General features: G+C 38.0%; 1 protein-coding gene across 1 annotated transcript; it reads left to right on the forward strand.

Moving 5' to 3' along the window:
• Positions 1 to 4,499: 4,499 nt before the first annotated feature.
• RNF228 (ring finger protein 228) lies at positions 4,500 to 6,719 on the forward strand. The gene has a single exon (XM_081329917.1). It carries the CDS (start codon positions 5,182 to 5,184, stop codon positions 6,121 to 6,123), a length of 942 nt encoding a protein of 313 aa, XP_081186043.1. The 5' UTR covers positions 4,500 to 5,181; the 3' UTR covers positions 6,124 to 6,719.
• The last annotated feature ends 13,036 nt before the right edge of the window (positions 6,720 to 19,755 follow it).

Here is a 19,755-nt window from a genome sequence, read left to right on the forward strand (position 1 = left end):
TCCATAAATGACACTAAGCACAGATAAGACTGCCTACTGCAGCATTCCAGGACTTTAGATAAGACTCAACTAGGGTTCTATTAAGTACCTTTTCTCAAAGTTGTAATTAAATTCTAATGTTGATAACATGTCCAATGTGGGATAATCGATTACATCATAATCAAAATGTTATTGCTTTGCAGAATGGGGGCCTACAGGGATACATGCACACCATGACATGAATCAGTGTTGTGATTATCCTTGAAAGAAGATGAATCATAGCTTTCAGAAGTATGGTTGTTGAAAAAAATTGCTGACTGCCATTAGTTTTGTGGAAGTTCCTCTCCTTAAATCTAATGGGAAATTTCTGCAGAGCCACCACAAGGATATAGTTTGGGTTTTATGTCAAACAATTCAGATAAATATCCTTACAAAGGTGAAAGGAAATGGTAACAATTTATGTCACCCCTAGTTATTTGCACAAGGCAGCATGGGATTGACAGATAGGGATGCTGCAACTTGATACCCATCGTCATATTTCTCTTATTAGTCACTTAAATTACATTTTTAAGAAGAATATCAATTATATCTTTTCTGACAGTCTAATCCATAGATCCCAATTTTGGGGATCCTATTAACTTTTTTGAAAATACTAATATTAAATACATCAATACAAAATAGCAACCTGTGGGAGTGGCCTGTGTACCTTGATTAGAACCTTGGGACAATTTGTATTAACTCTACCTGGATTAAGGCGATGTAGTGGCTCAGTGGTTAAGACGCTGAGCTTGTTGGCTAGAAAGCCAGCAGCCCAGGTTCCGTCCTCACCTCAGCTTATGCTAACCTAACAGTTTGAAAGCATGCAAACGCGAGCAGATAAATAGATACCACTTAAGTGAGAAGGTAACAGTGCCCCATGATATCAGACTAGCCACATGACGATGGAAATGTCTTTGAGCTCAACAACCTTGAAACAGGGATGAGCACTGCCCCCCCCAGCAACGTTCAGCAGAGTAAAATCCAGAGGGATTCTTTTACCTTTTTTTAACCTATTTGAGTTAAATTGTTTTAGCAAAAATATGTCATATAAATATATAAAAACCTGATATTATTTTGTTGATCTAAAATTAATCTAAAAAGTTTTGTTGAAGAAAATATGATTTTAACAAAGAGCAGCCCAAGTCATTAATCTTTTAGAATTCTTTGACATTGCGGACAAATATATGAGTAAGGCAAATGCAGTATATTCTGTCTAGCTCACTCACAGTTGCTCAACAGGGTTAAGAATATTTTATTGCATAAACCACAATTGGGTTGATTTGCAAACATAGTAGATCATGTTTTATAAATCATAATACCTGGATTACCACATCTTAGAAGCCAAATCAATCAAACTACTGTTATAGTTCAGCATAATGGATGAACTGAATTAATATATAGTTATTGTACTTTGAAAATAACAGAATTAGACATAGTTTGTGTTCCTGTCCCAATGGAAAATAATTTTCCAGAGTCAAACTGATGTCACCAGCATTCATACTTGCTACATTATTATTTCAGCTATTTAGATCTTTAGGTGTCTGCAAAACTCAGTCAGTTTTAGATTTCAATAGATTAAAAGCAAAATACGCATAATATTATTTTCATTTCATACCAGCATTGACTATTAGTTCTACAGAGATATTAACATATTGGATAAGCTAACAAGACTTCTGGGAGGTTCTTTAAATTTTATGTTTCAGTTAAATGGCCTTTTTAAAGATGCTGTGCTACGGCCGTTTTCTGACCGCTACTCAGAACTCTGAATAATTTACAATGGGACTTTTTATAGACTGTACTGACTGACTTCTATTTTTAATCATTTATGCATAGTAACAGCATCACGTTACATGTGGAATGGCTTCCTCAATGGGGATCCACATATATTTATTAATAGTACTTTTACTACTTGCCAATTCTGTTTTTGGCAGTTTTATGAACTTAGAAATAATCCATTGAAAGTAATGTAATTGCCTCAGATACTTGCAACCTAAGCATCTACATATTTTTATTGTATTGATACAATCAGCTAAGGACAAACAACATGTATATAATATTTAGATGGAGGATTTAATAATATTTTTCTTCCACAGATGAGAGCCCCATTCTCCTAGCCTTGCAAAAAGAGGCTAAACATGGCTCTTGCATGGGGAATACAAAGGAGTGTGCAGTTGTAGAGTTAGTGCCATGAAAACCCTCCCTTTGCCCCAAAGATGCTTTTTCAAAAGGCAACTGGACTTTGTTTTTCCTTGAAGATGTTTCACTTCTCATCCAAGAAGCTTCTTCAGTTCTGAATTTCAGAACTGAAGAAACTTCTTAGATGAGAAGCAAAATGTCTTCAAGGAAAAACAAAGTCCAACTCTTTTGAAAAACCACCTTTGGGACAACCATGACCTGGATGACTGAGAATCTGTAGAGAAACCCCCCTCCGCTTTGCCTTAGTCAACAATTTTTTAGCAGGGTTCATTTATCTTGCCTTCTTTAAAAAATTTTTAAAAAATAAGATACATTGGATTCACACTTTGAGTTAAAATTTCCCAACAAAATGAGAAAGGTTTGGGGACAATTTGTCATAATACAAGTTATGTATAAATCTTATTAGTTTCCAGCAGAAAACTTGTCATTATACTCAAAATTATTGGCTGAGAGGTTAAAAATAATTTTGTGATAATTTATTCATGGGGATCAATGTGGGGTTTTATTTAAAAGTCAGTTTAAAAGGATGGCATAAGAAATGTGTTGGACATTTTGTAATAGTTGAAGCTACATAATGAAAATCAAGCAACAGTGACTTTCTTAGATAAAGAGAAGGCTTTTGACAATATGAACTGGGTCTTTTCTGTTTAAACTTTTGGAAGATATGAATTTTGGAGAGAATTTTATTAAATAGGTAAAACCAACTTATATTTCATAAACAATAAGCCTGTGAATTGCAAAAAAAGGGACAAGACAGGGATGCCTGTGGTCTCCACTCTTTTAGTTTTGAAATATTGAATAGATATATTAGAAAATGAGAGAATTGTGGAAGTAATTTTTAAACTGAAACTTATAAGTTAATAACATTTGCTGATGATTTGAGTGTTGATTTTGGAGGATCAAAAGGGAATCAATACATTAATGGAAAATTAAATTGGGTGCATTAATAGTTTCAAAATTAATATTCAGAAGACAAACATTGTGACAAAAAATATTAAAATAGAGGAACATACAGAAATGATGAAAAAATGGTTTTTAAGATTGAGAAAAAAGTAAAGTATCTGGGTATCATTGTGAAAGTATGAACTATTATATTCAAAAAATATATTAAGATTTGGAATGAAGTTAAGATGGAACAAACTACTTTTGGGGAGAACTGATCTAAATGAATGTTTTGCCTAGAATGATGCTTTTGTTTCAAACAATACTAGTTCTGAAAACAGATGCAGCATTTAAACAGTGGCAAAGAAAAATATCAAAGTTTATACAGCAAAAGAAAAAATGACAAATTAATAATATAAGATGTTACAAGATGCATAGGAAAGATAAAAGTTGGATTTTTCTGATTTTGAATTTTGTATTTTGCAGCTTGCTGTTTGTTTGGATGAATAGGTAGGTGAGAAATAGGAAATGTTTAGAATTAGAAGAACATGACTTAGGATTTGTTTGACTATAGAGAAAAGATCATTCTTGACATCTATACCTGTCTGGAAACCCCTTATGGACTTTTTGCACGAAAAATTTTAAAAATGAACTTAAAATCTATAGTTTTGACAATTAGACCAGGACAGATCATCAAAGGAATAAAGTCATGATGGAGCTTTAGAAAAAAGATATAAACTATTATAAAGAACTCTTCATTCTATCTTTCTTTTATGTTTTTCTTCTACCTTTCCTTTTCTCTTTCTTCACTCTAGCTTTCTCTTTCATTCTTTCCTTTTGTTTTTTTTGTCTTGCTTTTTTTAGTATGTATTTATTTTTACCCTTGCTTTTAAAACTTTAATAAAACTATATAGACCTCCACAGCCTCTAGGCTTTGGGACAAGAATCCAGAGCATCACTTAATTTGCCAGGGACAGAAATGTATAATTGAGTACACTGATGATACCTCACCCCATGGCAATGGATGAACTCATCTAGTCACTTCATGTAAACTTTGAATAGAAGAGAGTACTAAACCCTAAGGCAACCCACAGCGTGGGGGGCACTCCACAGAGTAGGGGCTAAGGACACAATCTCTCCTCCCTAATCACCATTGACTGGTACTAATGTTTAAAGGAGGAGAACCAGCACAAAACAATGAAGTTTACCCTCTACACACAGTGACAGTATAGAAGGATACCATGGTATTTAGGACTTTTAAAGCTCAAAAGCAAAATTTGTGCCATCCAGATGCATTTGAGTGCCAAACTCCAGAAATCCCAGCAACAAAGCCTGGCCAATTGTCATGCCATCTAGGATTGGAGTATTGGTTGCAACAGTTAAGATGCTTTTGTTGAGCTCAGAAGCGTTTTGCAACTGTGGAATACAGCAGAAATGGGGAGATGAGCCAATAGAAGACAGGGTGAACTTGTTCACTGGTACTAATGGTATCAGATTTTCCACACTGTATTGGAAAGTCTGTTTCACACTTATATATTTTTGGCTTTTTAGCAGCACCCAGAGCATTTCTATGACAAATTGCAGCCATTACTTTTTTTAAAAAGCACCAGAGTGCACTTTGATGCGTGTGTTTCTCCCAATTGTTGCCTTCTTTGTTTTTAGACAGCTTCCGGCTTTCCTCTCTGAGGAAATGAGATCACAAGGATGCTCTCGGATTTTAAGGGATTTTAACTGGCGGTGCCCCTGGGTCGCTGTCTGGCTGCTCTGGGAATCCGCACGTCATAGGGCAGTTCCTGGCTGGAAAACAGCATTCAGGTGGCGCCAGTAGCGAGAAAAAAAGGGAGCCACCATCGAAGACATCCAGAAGGGCTGCGCCGTCGCCAGCAGCAGCGGGAGAAGCGAAGCACGCACTGCTGCGGCAGGCTGCTCCTTCCAAGAAGCCACCGAGCTAACCCTGAGCTGAGGAAAGCCAGCCAGCAAACAAAAGGACTAAGAACCGTTGCCCGCCGCCGCCGCCTCCCCCACGCCCATCCCGCAGAGTAAAAGGTGTGGAGAAAAGGTCTCTTGAAATAAAGCGATGGTATTATGGCCAAGGAAGAGCAGCAAAGCGGCGACCAGACTAACCCTCTAAAGGGAGGGACCCGGCGGGTTCCGGATGGCGAGAAGGAAGGAGTCGGGGAAGACCCGGCGAAGGGGAAGACTCCCGCGAGCAAGTCGGAGGCTCCTCTCACCTCCGAGGAATACGAGTGCCGGATCTGTTACAACCTCTTCGACCTGGAGCGCCACGCACCCAAACTGCTCGAGTGCCTGCACACCTTCTGCCGGGAATGCCTCAGCGAGCTGCACCAGCGCGGCGACCACTCGCCCCACTGCCGGAGCGAGGCCGGCAGCAACCTTAGCGGCTACGGCGCTCCCGAACTAACCGATGGCGGTCGCTCCTCCGGCCCTTGCATCACGTGCCCGGTGTGCCGACACTGCACAGCCCTGCCCGAGGGCCAAGTGCAGAGCCTGCCCGTCAACACCAAGCTGGTCGAAGCGATCCTGCTGCAGCTGCGCGGCTGGGCGCCCCTGCTGTCCGAGTTGCGCCCGCAACATTTGTGCTTGCCGGTGCCCAGGCCGTCCCACCAGCAGTCCTCGTCCGAGCGGAGCGTCGGCGCAGAGACGCCCTCGGGCGCTGTCTCCATACGGAACGTTGAGATGGAGACGTACGTCGAAGAGCTCAGCGGCGGCAACTGCGGGGCGAACTGCCGGAAGAAGGCCAGCTGCCTGTGCTTCGTGTTCGCCGTGCTCGGCATGGCCTTGCTGGGCTTCGCTTGGATGGAGTGGCTGAACGGGTCCATCTTCCTCGGGGTCGCTCTTCTCCTCCTCTTCGCCTCCACCATGCCTTTTATGTACAACTTCAGAATCCGCAGCGAGCCGAGAACGATCTTTTTCACTCGAGCAGGAGGAAGCGGTCCAAGGGAAGGAGCCTCTTGCCACAGCACTCCCGGAAGCCGCTCTGCGCTTGACGGGAGCAATCGCTGCTAGGCCGGCGCTGTCCAGGAAAGGCGCTCCCCGACTTTTCAGGTTCTTTTTCTGGAGGGCGTGAGAGATTGCCTGGCATGGATCAAAACAGCAGCTGAAACATTCACATTTATGCCAGGAGGAGGGAAGGAAGGAAGGAAGGAAGGAAGGAAGGAAGGAAGGAAGGAAGGAAGGAAGGAAAAAGAAAAAGAAAAAAAGAAATTCCGTCCTTCCTTTTCCTGAATGCCAGGTTGCTGCACCTGGCCAAGGGAAAACAAAACAATCTGGCACGTGGGGTCAGTGCAAGCATGCTCAAAATATTTTGCTGCATAATATAGCATCTTTTCCTGATTCATGATTCAGAAGCCAACCTGACTAACAATTACTCTTTTTTACACTCCCCAAAGCGTTCTGTACCCCACTTGGGGACAGCCATATAGCTTAAAGAATTCAGGACAACGCTCACAATTTGGTTCTCCAAACATCTTGCTGAAGGGGCTATCTTACTTTGCTTAATGAAGGGGTAACTCTAAAATGAGTGTGTGGTAAGAAAAGTAGTTAATGCTCTAGGGGGGGGGAAGTCTCTCCTTGGAAAGACTGCTGCATTTCCCCCTGCGCCTTTACAGTTTGTATGGCAGGGTGGGGATCATTGGGTGCAGCTGTTCTAGAGCATCTGCTATCCAGTGCAGGCTACAAGGTTCTCTCTTTTGGGGGGGGGGCATCTTTAACTTTTTTAAAAAAGAAAATGGGGCATTAAGATTGTGAAATATTATGAAACGCTCTTGAAATTATACCGGTGATTAGCCAATACTGGTCCAAAATCTATAGAAATGAAATATTGCCATTTGTAATGCAGCTGTTACAACATAAGGAATAGCTGCAGAGGAACTGAAATCTGCAATCTGGCTCTTGTTAAAAGAATAAACAGGTTGCAAAGCTTTTAGGTAAGTGACCTCTGCTGTTAACTTGGTTCTGAATATGGATTTAGTTCTGATATCTACTTGTGCCAAAGTTCTGCCTGGGAATATACAGTGTGCCTCTTAAGTTTATACTGAGTGCCTTTTCTCCCTGCTTTTAAGAACAAGTTCCATAGGATTGCAAAATGCCAGGGATTACTCAGTGCCCAAGTGAGTGATGTGTTGATTTCAGATTAAAAGGGGGAAAAAGCCCAAAATCAATTATATTATTGTCTGTACCAGAAGAGTACGCCCATTTTATGGATCAGTAGAATAACAAAAAAATAGAAATTTTCTGTTTGCATGGGCCAAGTAGCAATATGCTAGAAAACATTTGAATATTAGCAAAAAAAACCCCACTTCCTGAACTTAAAAGCAAATTTATAATAGAACCATTTACCCAAAAAGATGGTGCATTTCCCTTTACTGGGTGTGTCTCTATGGAGGATAGATTCTTATAAATGATGTTTTAATTTAGATTTCTGCACTGGACACAGAATTGAATTTAGTAGTCTAAACAAACTGTCCAAACTGTCCAGCTTCTGATTGTTTGAAGCTGGAGTTTAAAATTCTTTAAGAATATATTTTGAGTTTGAACAAAGGTGTGCCATTTTTTACCTTTTTTTCTTTTAAAAAATACTTGTTTTTAACATTCTTATTAGGGCTAGCTATAATGTAGTATGTCTGGTTCGTCTTAGCATTTTGTAGGAATCTGGTAATTTTAGATTCAGGTTTACTAATCAAAAATCCTTTATTATTATTTTTTATTAGCACAGTGCTTGAATCACAAAAAGATAAATTTAATTGGAAACTTGGAATCGATTTCCACCTTTAGAGATAAAAATTGATTTATATATCTTTAATGCATGCTGGAACTAATGCAAATGCGAGTATACATATGATTTGTTTCTCATGCTCTGTTAAACTATATTTTGCTTAATCATAATGGTCAGTTCACACAATATACTAAACAACAAATGAACAAACCATTTATGGTTTAGAGTAATATATGAACCACCTAAATTGGGTCTTACTCAACAAGCTGTATAACAGTCAAAACATTGTGTTGGGTGCTATCCAGTTCTATTAAACCTACTGAGAAAGTTTATTAATAGTTTTATCAAGATACAGATGAAACATTTTATGTAAAGAGAAATCATTATAGAAATGTAAAATCCCTGTATAGTTTTAATATGAGAAAATATAAAAACAGTAAGTTTGCACCAAAATTATTTTTATTTGGTTTAGATATTCATGTAGAGATTCTTTATTTTAATAATTATTTAAATGTTAGCTGATATCAGATGAATGCACAATTCCTTATTGGAAAGTATAGTTTTTGTTGATATGGAATGAAACTTAGATTGCATGTGGAAATCCTCCATGATTCTATTATGAAAGGGCTAATTCCTTGCCAATTAAAAGTCACCTAGGCCTCATTCCTATGCCCGTACTAATGACTGCAACACCTTGGACCATCCATAGGTGAAAGAATTATAACAGACCAGGAGCATAATTTTTTATATTTTTGCTTCAAATAGTGTCAGATTACATATTTGAAAATAATTGACGTTCCAAGTCATGCTTGAATCTGAGTGACAGCTATGTCTGTATGTAAATTGGCCTTGGACACGGAATGGACATGTGATTGAGAACCATTTTACATATTGCTTCAGCAAGTTAAAACTGTTTTTGGGCTGTACCGCTTGGGACACAAAGCTGATGTACAATTGGAAGATTTTTCATTGGGTTTATAAAAAATACAATGTAGCTGGCTCAGAGAGTTGTGCAATTTTAACCAATGTACATAGTTAATTTATGCTTTACGGTATAGTGTGAACCAAGGAAATTGGGTTTATTGGTAAATCATAATTCATTTAACTGGCTTATTGTTGCACAAATACATCTTTCTTATAAAGACATACAGGTATGCTGTATATGATGAAGTTGAGAACGAAAGAAAGAGCTCAAGTTACCCAAGAAAAGTTCTGGTATCAGTTCAGTTTTTTTACTTGCTGTGCCTCAATAAGAGTTGGAAGGAATGGTACTGCATAGCAAGTGATCTCAGACAAGCAATTGGTATTGCGTAGAACAGGCCTAAAATGGCCATGGCGATATTAATATAGGTTAAGCTTGCTTTAATGTTTATTTAAATTTACTATGGACTCGGGGAGACGATGGAGACAATTGTATTATTTAAAAAACATTTTGTAAAGGTCCAATGTATGTATGTATGTATGTATGTATGAATGAATGCACAAGACACGCACAGACAGACCCACAGGCACACACACAAACATATATAAACACACACACAGACAAACTAACTCTTCGGTATTTTGGGATGTATAGAAAACCCTTACTTTTATTGCTACTATATGAAAAAATTAAACTTCAGCAGTATTAATAGAATAATAAAATAATGCACGATTTTCTTTCATTATCCTGTAGTAGTGAATGGATGTTTAAATAGCACTGGATGATAAAGGTTTTGCTTCCTGAGCACTTTTGGGTGTATCTTATAGATTTCTGGCTGCTAATCATGAGAATAACCTGTAATTTAATCTGCAGTGTTCCATATTGTAGAAATCTTCTGTTTTTACACAGTGGCAACATAAACCCTTCAGTACCTGTTGGCTATGCAACACATATGACAGAAACATATGAAAACCTGGAACTGTTGTTGAAGCACATCCAGTACAAGACATATAACTGGAATATCTGTGAAGAGCTAAAAGTAGTGACTCTATTGTTTTGAAGGCAGTTTGGCCATAGCAAGTACTATTACTACATAAGCGAATGGGACAGCCATGCAAAATAGTCACATTACATTAAAAAGAAATGGCTGCTCTGAAAGAATTTGGTTCCAGCTCAAAAACCACGGTACATGAAACACTTGATTCAACAAATATATTTTTGCCTCCATTCACTTAAAACGTGGACTGATAAAATTTTTTATGAAAGTGATGAACTAGGAAAGTGAAGGTTTTTGTTATTTGAGACAGATATTTCCAAGAATAGCTGATGCCAAGAAAGGCATTTTTGTAAGGCCACAAAGCAAATACATTATCAATGACAAGCAGTTCAAAGATCTGTTATAGGGCCAGAGAAAATCACCTAGCAAGCATTCAAGGATGTCCTTGAGAATTTTCTTGGCAAGTACAGAGCACCAAAATACATTCAGATGGTTGACTAAGTTCTTACAACATACAAGACCATGAAGTGCAACGTGTCACTGAAGATTCATTTTCTGCATTCATACTTTTGATTCCTTTTTAAAAAATCTTGGTGCAGTCAAGTGATGAACATGGTGAAAGTCTTCACCAGGACATTGCCACAAAAGAAAATGGTATCAAAGCAATTGGAATCCATCAGTGGTAGGTGACTATTGTTAGACATTGCAGCAAGAGTACAAATGAAAATTAGAAGCAAAATACTTTTGGCCCTGTTGAATTCATGTAGTGGGAGAAAAACATTATGCGATTAAATATACTGCTCAAAAAATAAAGGGAACACTTAAACAACACAATGTACTGTATTTAATAGTAGGATGTCTTATTTTCTGTTCCCGTTATTTTTTTGAGCAGTATATATTATAGTCACTGAAGTTTACTTTCATATTTCTCAAGATTTCTACATGATACAGTCATTCAAAATTATATTTGTGTTCAGTTTGAAGAGGTCTGTTATAATACCAAAAGTTTTTCAAGAAGCAAAACTTTTGAAAAAAATTGTTCTCCAGTGTAATCATTTAATAACAACAAACGCTTTCTTCATCAGAATATTTATTTATATTGAATCAGTTATAGTATAATGTTTTGGTAAAGGCTAACCTGCTAGCTATTGATGAAATGTGTTATACTCCAAGGAATTAAGTATCTCTGTTTTGTATAAACTTACCCATTTGAGTCTCACAGGCATAAATCCAACTTTCTTCTTGACAGATACATGTGAGAAAATATGCTCTAACTCCGTATATTGCCTTTAATATCCTTGTACACTCAAAAGTGCATTGACCTCTTGTTTATATGCTGGTAGAGCCAGATCAAAGCCTTCAACGTTCACCTCTGTAACATGTAAAATACAAAAGCATTGTTTGTATATTTATATTGTGCTTAGGATGGTTTCTCCTTTTTAACATGCTAAAGTGCTGTCTATAAATTTATACCTATGCATTTTGTATTCTTCAGATTTTTCATAATTATACATTTAAAGTGCTAAGGATTGTGCAAACTGTTAAAACAGTTTTGGATGTTTAATACTGTTAGATGGGGAAGGTTTTTTTTGATGCTTGCTTTTTTATTATTCATCTCAGTTTTTCAAAATGAACAAGTGTTTTATGGCAACAATAAATTAACTATGAGTATGTGATTACATCTGTGTACTCCCAAATGATTATTTATTTATTTTAATTCCATTTATATCCCGCCCTTCTCCGAAGACTCAGGGCGGCTTACAAGCTTCCTTACTGCTTTCCTTTATATTGTGTTAATTAAGCTATTTTATAAGATCATATAAATATAATAAATGTCATATAAATATATCATATAAATATGATCTTATAAATTATGATCAAAGGATGGTTTCTCAATGTCTTACAATAATTAGATGCTAAACATATTTAGAGTGAAGATCAGTCTAAATAGTATGAAGATATTAATTAGAATAGCATACCTACCATGTTTCTCCGAAAGTAAACCCGCCCCTGAAAGCAAGCTCCAGGGCTGCAGGGACTGGCCTGGCACGGGAAAAGCACACGCCCCACCCTCCCAGGTACCGTACCTAGTCCGCCACCACACTCTAGCCACCACATTGCTTCTCCACCACATACATAGGCCCCACCCCTGCACTGGTTGTGATTTAGCACAAATTTTAATGATTGCAATTACTATAATAGTGTGTTTTATGTAATTTTCTTGCAATATTTAAGGTTTTATTAATAATTATATTCTGCAGCAGAATATGCAGAGGCAATTTGGAAAGATAGTTCAAGAGTCAATGATTTATGCAGAGGAACATGAGAACATTTAATTTACTTTCCTTGATAATTTTCCTTCAAAAGCAAGCATATATTTTTACTTGTAAACCTCTGTAAACGAATTATGGAATGAAATGAATCCAAAGAGAAGAGAAGTTAGATCCTACTGGTTCCAAGGAAGTGACTTCATCCTCAGAGCTGGGTGCATGGCTCCTTGTTCATCAGATTAATGTACTTTCTGATTGGTTAGGGCCTCATGGGAAGTGACATATGATTGGGTCCAGTTTATAGTGAATTCATACTCGGGTGAGGAAGTTCTCCCTACCCCCTCTTCAGAAAGTCATTGCTCAACCTATCTTATTCCTCCTTGGTGGCCCGTGATGTCATCAATCATGGTATTTTCTGGGACTCCCTCAGAAGGTGGGAATGGGAGTAGTCGTTCTGTTTCCTTCACGGATGGGTCCATTTGGCATCAATGAAAGAGGTCTAACCCTTGCTTTGTGTGATGCTTCAGAGTCATCCTTTCCACTTTTTCCTGCTTAATATCTATTTGAGGCCAGAGTGAGGTAACTCATCAGTATGGGATTAGGTATCATCAGTATGTTGATCATACCCAGTTATGTATTTCACCCCTAGCTGGTAAGCAATTATTACTGATTCTGTCTGTGTCTGTAGACTCAGTTACAGATGTGGAAAAACAGGGTCATATTCAATCCTAGAAAGACTTAATGATTGTGGATTTGGGGGCCACCCTGATCTGATTTTTTTTTATTTTTTATTCTAGATGGGGTTGCACTGTATCAAATCAGTTTGGGGCTCATTTTAGACTCATGGCTCCTGCTTAAAGATCAGGTTACAGATGTGGCTAAGAGGATCTTTACACAAATCCATCTTGTGCACCAATCGTGCTGATTCCTACATAGAAAAAAACCCAACTTATGGTCATTTATACCTTGGTCATGTCTCATCTGAATTATTGCAGTAACTTCTACGTGGGGCTGCCCTTGAAGACCACTTCATTATGCAGCAGCACAAATAGTTCTGGGTACATCTTAATATACCATATAATATTATTTCACAAGTTTCACTGTCTGTCATTGGGCTTCCAGTTGCAATTCAAGCTGCTTACCATAACCTATAAAGTCCCCCATGAGGTTTGATGGAACTGTTTAGGGAGTCTCAACCATCCATGGTTGTCCCAAAGGTGCTTTTCAAAATGCAACTGGACTGTTTTTTTTTCTTTGAAAATGTTTCGCTTTTCAATCAAGAAGCTTCTTGGATGAGAAGGAAAACACTTTCAAAGAAAAAAACAAAGAAAGTTCAGCTGCATCTTGAAAAGCAGCTTTGGGATGTTGAAGGGACTGGTATATATTGGGTGCTGTTATTTAACCAGGCTCGTCTCTGGGATCCAGAAGACTTAATTTATTGCTGCACCGAATCCTATGGAATAGGGTGCATTCATAAATTTGGGTAGATGTGACTCTGCCTGCCTTCCAAAGGTTTGAAGACAGGGCCCCTCTCACAGGCACTGGTCAGATGGTTTTGTGAGCCTCCTGCTTGTTTCTGATTTTCTGAATTACTCTGGAGCAATTTGTTCCACTTGACTTATATTTTTTGTCTTTAGTTGCGTATGCTACCCTCAGTCAGATATTAAAAGGATTGAATTAAATACATTTAATGAAGATATGCAGAAGTAAGTTGTGGTTAACAGCCACATGGTTGTTTCAGCCAAACTTTGGAGTCCACACAAAACAAATTCATGCTCCAGCTAGCACCCTGGATAGCTCCATGTGGATTTTAAACTGGATACTCAAGTGAACAAGTTCAAATGTTCTTCTGGCAACAGTTGACCCCAAACTATGATTTTAGTTGAAGCTGAAAGAGTAGCTATTCCCTTCCAAATGCTGCTACTTCCAATTGAAAAAGACTTGCTTGCTTCAGCAGCATTAATTCCAATGGTGGAACAAGAGAAACGGGATAGATGCAATAACTTCTGGATCACTTAAAAGTGATTTTAGCTTTGTGGCAGAGAGCAGTCATAGCATTCTGATAAAAGTTTCTTCAGAAAGTAAGATTGGACTTGGCAAAAGATCCTTCCCAGTGAAATGGTCAATAGTGGAAGTGACAGGCCAGTGTCCTAACTCAATGTTCATACAAGAAGTTTAAAAAAACCTTTAACATTCACTGGGGTTAAAGGACTCAACTGACAACTACTTTTCAGGTTATATAACAATCACTTTTAGTCAAATCAAATCAAATTCATTATGGCCTCTGAGCCAGAAAGTACAATAATAAAATGCATAAATCTATAATTATATAGATGTGTTATATTTATACTCTAATAGTACTATTAATAATACTATTAATATGTTAATAATATTATAACTATTAATAAAACCTTAAATATTGTAAGAAAATTACATAAAATACACTATTATAGTAATTGCAATCATTAAAATTTGTGCTAAATCACAACCAGAAGTAGGACAGATTAAACAAATGATAGCAAAAACAAGAAAACTGTAATATGATCAGGTCTATTTTGAATCACAATTGACTGGAACCACACATCACACTAATTATAATTCATTTTTATTTGGCAAATATTTTTGTATTTTGTATTGTAACTTTTGTATTTCTTGTTTTAAATACCCTGTAAACCGCCCTGAGTCCTTCGGGAAAGGGCGGTATATAAATCTAATAAAATAAAATAAATAAATAAATTTTGTGCTATTAATATAAGCCAGCAATGGGGCCCAACAATCACTTCAACCATATTTTAACATCCCTGCCTTTCTTCCTCCTGGAATAATTGCCCAGTAAGCACTTTAATATGGTGCGAGAGAAGACTAATGCTTCTTTTATTCCATTTATTTTTTTAAGAAAAGATTCTAACTTGTTCATGTGTGAATATTATGCTGATAATAGAGTTAGTGTTAGAAAAGCAATTTATGTTAGTAGTTGCTGCTTTTCCCTACCTTATTTTCTTAGTGGAGTAGTGGCTGCTTAACCACTGATAGTCTGTATTACATATCTAATCATAATTAGGATAAATTAACCTACAAGCCTGTGATTACACATTGTGGTTGACTAGTTAATTCATTTATTTATATTTATTAAATATTATATTTGTCCAATCAACATATGACTCAACAGTGAGGTCAAATAAAAAGAACACATAACAGCCAAACAAATATATTATAAGCAATAAAAAGCTTATGACCCACAAGGCAATTTCATTTTACCATACAGTCAATAAGCACAAAACCTATCAATCTAGTGCTGGGGTAAAGCCAAGTTTTAAAAGGTTTCCAAAAGGCAGTTAAGGTCAAGGCTATCCAGATCTCAGGGAAACGCTATTCAATAGGGCAAGCTTGGGAATAGAGAAGGCATATCAACTGGGTCCTGCCACATGACACTGCTTAAGTGATGAGACCAGAGCATGTTCAACCTGTCAAATCTTAAGCCACATTGTTTCATATTTTAATTCATGGTCTGAGTTCAGATGACCCAGGATCTATGACAATTCAAGGCTGTGCATATCTGAGAAAAAGAATATCAAGATTTGTTTAATGGAAGGACATTCTTTTCTCTCCTATTCATGACTGGCTCAACTCATCTTAAGGACTATTGGCTCCAACTTCAGTCTTTGCTGAAGGATGAACAAATTGGAAGGGTGACCTCTCCAAGAGAATAGTTCTTTATTTAGCCTTGACGTTTTTTAAAAATGTTGCTATGATAGTGTTCAGACCTGAAATGTGTAAAGAAGAGTAATTCTGAGTATATATAGTTTTTTTGCAAGTCAGCTGCAATTCACCTTCATAAGCTGCTTCACATCATATAGCTAATAAGAGTTTCCTTGCCAAAGTATTTTGCATGACTTAAAGTTTCATCCTGTGATTTCAAGAGCCTTTTGCATGTATTTTGCAAAAAATTACAGTAATAGTTGATTAAAGTCCTTCCAATAGCTGATTAAAAGAAGTGGAAGTGGTGTCACTTCCAATAGCTGATTAAAAGAAGTAGAAGTGGTGTCACTGTTCGTTTGTTTGTTTCCCCTGCTCATATAGCAACTCTGGGCAGCTTATAGATGAATTTAATACAAAACCTATCATACGTTATTTCACTGCATAAAAACACTATGTGTGTATTTACAAAATATTCTCACTAGGGTTAACTACAATGTTAACGGGATTGAGCTATGAATGAATCACACAAACTGGATTTCCATAAAATTCAACATATTCATCAATGATTTGGATGAGGGGATAAATGGGGAACTCATCCGACACCAAGCTGGCAGGAGTAGCCAACACTCCAGAAGATAGGCTTAAGCTACAGAACGAGCTTGACAGACTTGAATATTGGACGCTATCTAACAAAATGATATTCAATGGTGAAAAAAGTAAGGTTTTACATTTAGGCAGGAAAAACCAAATACACAGGTATAGTATAGGTGATACCTTGCTCAATAGTAGTAAATGTGAGAGGGATCTTGTAGTGGACAATCACTTAAATATGAGCTAGCAGTGTGCTGCAGCTGCCAAAAAAGGCAACACAGTGCTAGGCTGCATAAACAGAGGGATAGACTCAAGATCACTTGAAGTGTTCATACTACTTTACAATGCTTAAGTAATACCACACTTGGAATACTGCATCCAGTTTTGGTCACCACAAAGATGATTAGGGGACTGGAGGCTAAACCATATAAGGAACGGTTGCTGGAATTGGGTATGTCTAATTTAATGAACAAAAGGATGAGGGGTGACATGATAGCAGTATTCCAATATCTCAGGGGCTGTCATGAAGAAGAGGGAGTCAAGCTGTTCTCTAAAGCAGCTGAAGGCAAGAAGCAATGGATGGAAACTAACCAGAGAGAGAAGCAACCTAGAACTAAGGAGAGATTTCCTGACAGTAGTGAGAACAATTAATCAGTGGAACAACCTGCTTCCAGAAGCTGTGAATGCTCCAACACTGGAAGTTTTTAAGAAGAGACTGGACAGCCATTTGTCTGAAATGGTATAGAGTTTCCTGCCTGAGCATGGGGTTGGACTAGATGACCTCCAGGGTGCCCTCCTCCTTCATCATCATCATCATTATATTACTACTACTATATTAAAAGGTAATTGGTCAATTGGCATTCAATATTGTACACATGCAGACTCCACTTAAATCACCCTTTTGGGGGGAAAAATTAGTGTCCAGTTTATATAGAGTTGGTTGAACAATTAAAAAATGATATTGCAGAGGCATCATGATATTTCTGTGATAACCTGTGCATTTTACCAGAATGGATTAGTAGATAGAAGATACTAGTTGTAAATTAAACAAAACTGAGTGATATTACTGGTTCAGGCAAAGGGCAACTTTATCACCCCCTATGAGATTGCAAACCAAGAAAGTCTGATTTTAGATCATCTTGAGAATTCAGTATTTACTGCTTTTATCTCATGTATATCCATGTACTACTGAGAAATTTTTCAAATTATTGTATGAACTCATTCCTGTATTCAAATTGTATTTTGCTTTACAAATAGAATTTTATGTTAAGGCCTATAAACAAATTGAAAACTAGACCCATCAATTGTTTATCATCATTAAAACTCCAGCAGCTGCGGTCTAAAAAGTTGTAACATCATATAATTTATGGAGTCCAACAGCTAAAGGGAGAGGTTTACAGAAATTAAATTCATACCAAAATCATAATAAACAGATAACAAGGTATAAGGTAAAGGTAAAGGTTCCCCTGCACATGCGTGCTAGTCATTTCCAACTCTAGGGGCCGGTGCTCATTTCCGTTTCAAAGCTGAAGAGCCAGCGCTTGTCCGAGGACGTCTCCGTGGTCATGTGGCCGGCATGACTAGACGCCAAAGGCGCATGGAACGCTGTTACCTTCCCACCGTAGTGGTCCCTATTTTTCTACTTGCATTTTTTACGTGCTTTTGAACTGGGACGAGTAACAGGCGCTCACTCTGTTACGTGGCACTCGGGATTCAACCCGCCAAACTGCTGACCTTCTGATCGACAAGCTCAGCGTCCTAACCCACTGAGCCACCATGTCCCTTAAGCAAGGTATAAGAGCACTAATTTTCTCAAGAGTTAGCTCTCTTGCTTACACATGCGCTCTCAAAGAGATCTTTAATTTTTATGAATGGATAAAAAAGAGGCTTTTATAAGCCTTAATGAAATAAGCAACAATCTAATTTCATGCATAATTTCTTCTATAAGGTAGTTTTTCATGAGAGTAGTTATGACAGAAGCACTGTAATCAAATTAAATGCAGCATTTTCACATACACCCAAGCTGTTGTACAACGAGTAAATGTGGCTGCTGCAAAATAACATACAGGGAAGTCCTCAACTTACAACTGTTTGTTTGATGACCAAAGTTACAAGAAGCACTGAAAAAAGTTACTTACAACCAGTCCTTGCACTTATGACAGTTGCAGGATCCCCGTGGTAAAGTGTTCGTAATTTGGGGGCTTGGTAACTGGCATATATTTACAATGCTTGCAACATTTGCAGTCATGTGATTGCCCTCTATGACCTTCCAGCTGGCTTCTGATAAGCAAAATAGTTGGCCCCCACTATGGTTAAAGAGATGGGTGTACCAGACCATCTTATTTGTCTCTTAAGAAACCTATATGCGGGCCAAGAAGCAACAGTGAGAACTGGACATGGAACCACTGATTGGTTCAAAATTGGGAAAGGAGTCCGGCAAGGCTTTATACTGTCGCCTTGCCTATTTAACTTATATGCAGAGCACATCATGAGAAAGGCAGGGCTAGATGAATCAAAAGTTGGAATTAAGATTGCTGGAAGAAATATCAACAACCTAAGATATGCAGATGATACCACTCTAATGGCAGAAAGTGAAGAGGAGCTAAAGAGCCTCTTGTTGCGAGTGAAGAAGGAGAGTGCAAAACTTGGGTTGAAACTAAACATTAAGTAAACCAAGATCATGGCATCCGGCTCTCTCAATTCCTGGCAAATAGATGGGGAAGAAATGGAGGTAGTGACAGATTTTATTTTCCTGGACTCCAAGATCACTGCAGATGGGGACTGTAGCCAAGAAATTAAAAGACGCTTGCTCCTCGGGAGGAAAGCCATGGCAAATCTAGACAGCACACTAAAAAGCAGAGACATCACCCTGTCAACAAAAGTGCATATAGTCAAGGCTATGGTCTTCCCAGTTGCAATGTATGGCAGTGAAAGCTGGACCATAAAAAAGGCTGAGCGCCAAAGAATTGAGCCTCTGAACTATGGTGCTGGAGAAGACTCCTGCGAGTCCCTTGGACTGCAAGGCGATCAAACCGGTCAGTCCTACAGGAGATCAACCCTGACTGCTCTTTAGAAGGCCAGATTCCTGCAGCTAAAACTCAAATACTTTGGCCACCTAATGAGAAGGAAGGACTCACTGGAAAAGAGCCTAATGCTGGGAAAGATTGAGGGCAATAGAAGAAGGGGACGACAGAGAATGTGGTGGCTGGATGGAGTCATTGAAGCAGTAGGCGTGAGCTTAAATGGACTCCAGCAGATGGTAGAGGACAGGAAGGCCTGGAGGAACATTGTCAATAGGGTTGCGATGGGTCGGACACAACTTCGCAACTAACAACAACAACAACAACAATGGTTATAAGAGAAAGACAGGGCTAGATGAATCAAAAGTTGGAATTAAGATTGCCAGGAGAAATATCAACAACCTAAGATATGCAGATGATACCAT

Source organism: Vipera berus (assembly GCF_964194415.1).
Source record: "Vipera berus genome assembly, chromosome: 5".
In the NCBI taxonomy this organism is placed as follows: domain Eukaryota; kingdom Metazoa; phylum Chordata; class Lepidosauria; order Squamata; family Viperidae; genus Vipera; species Vipera berus.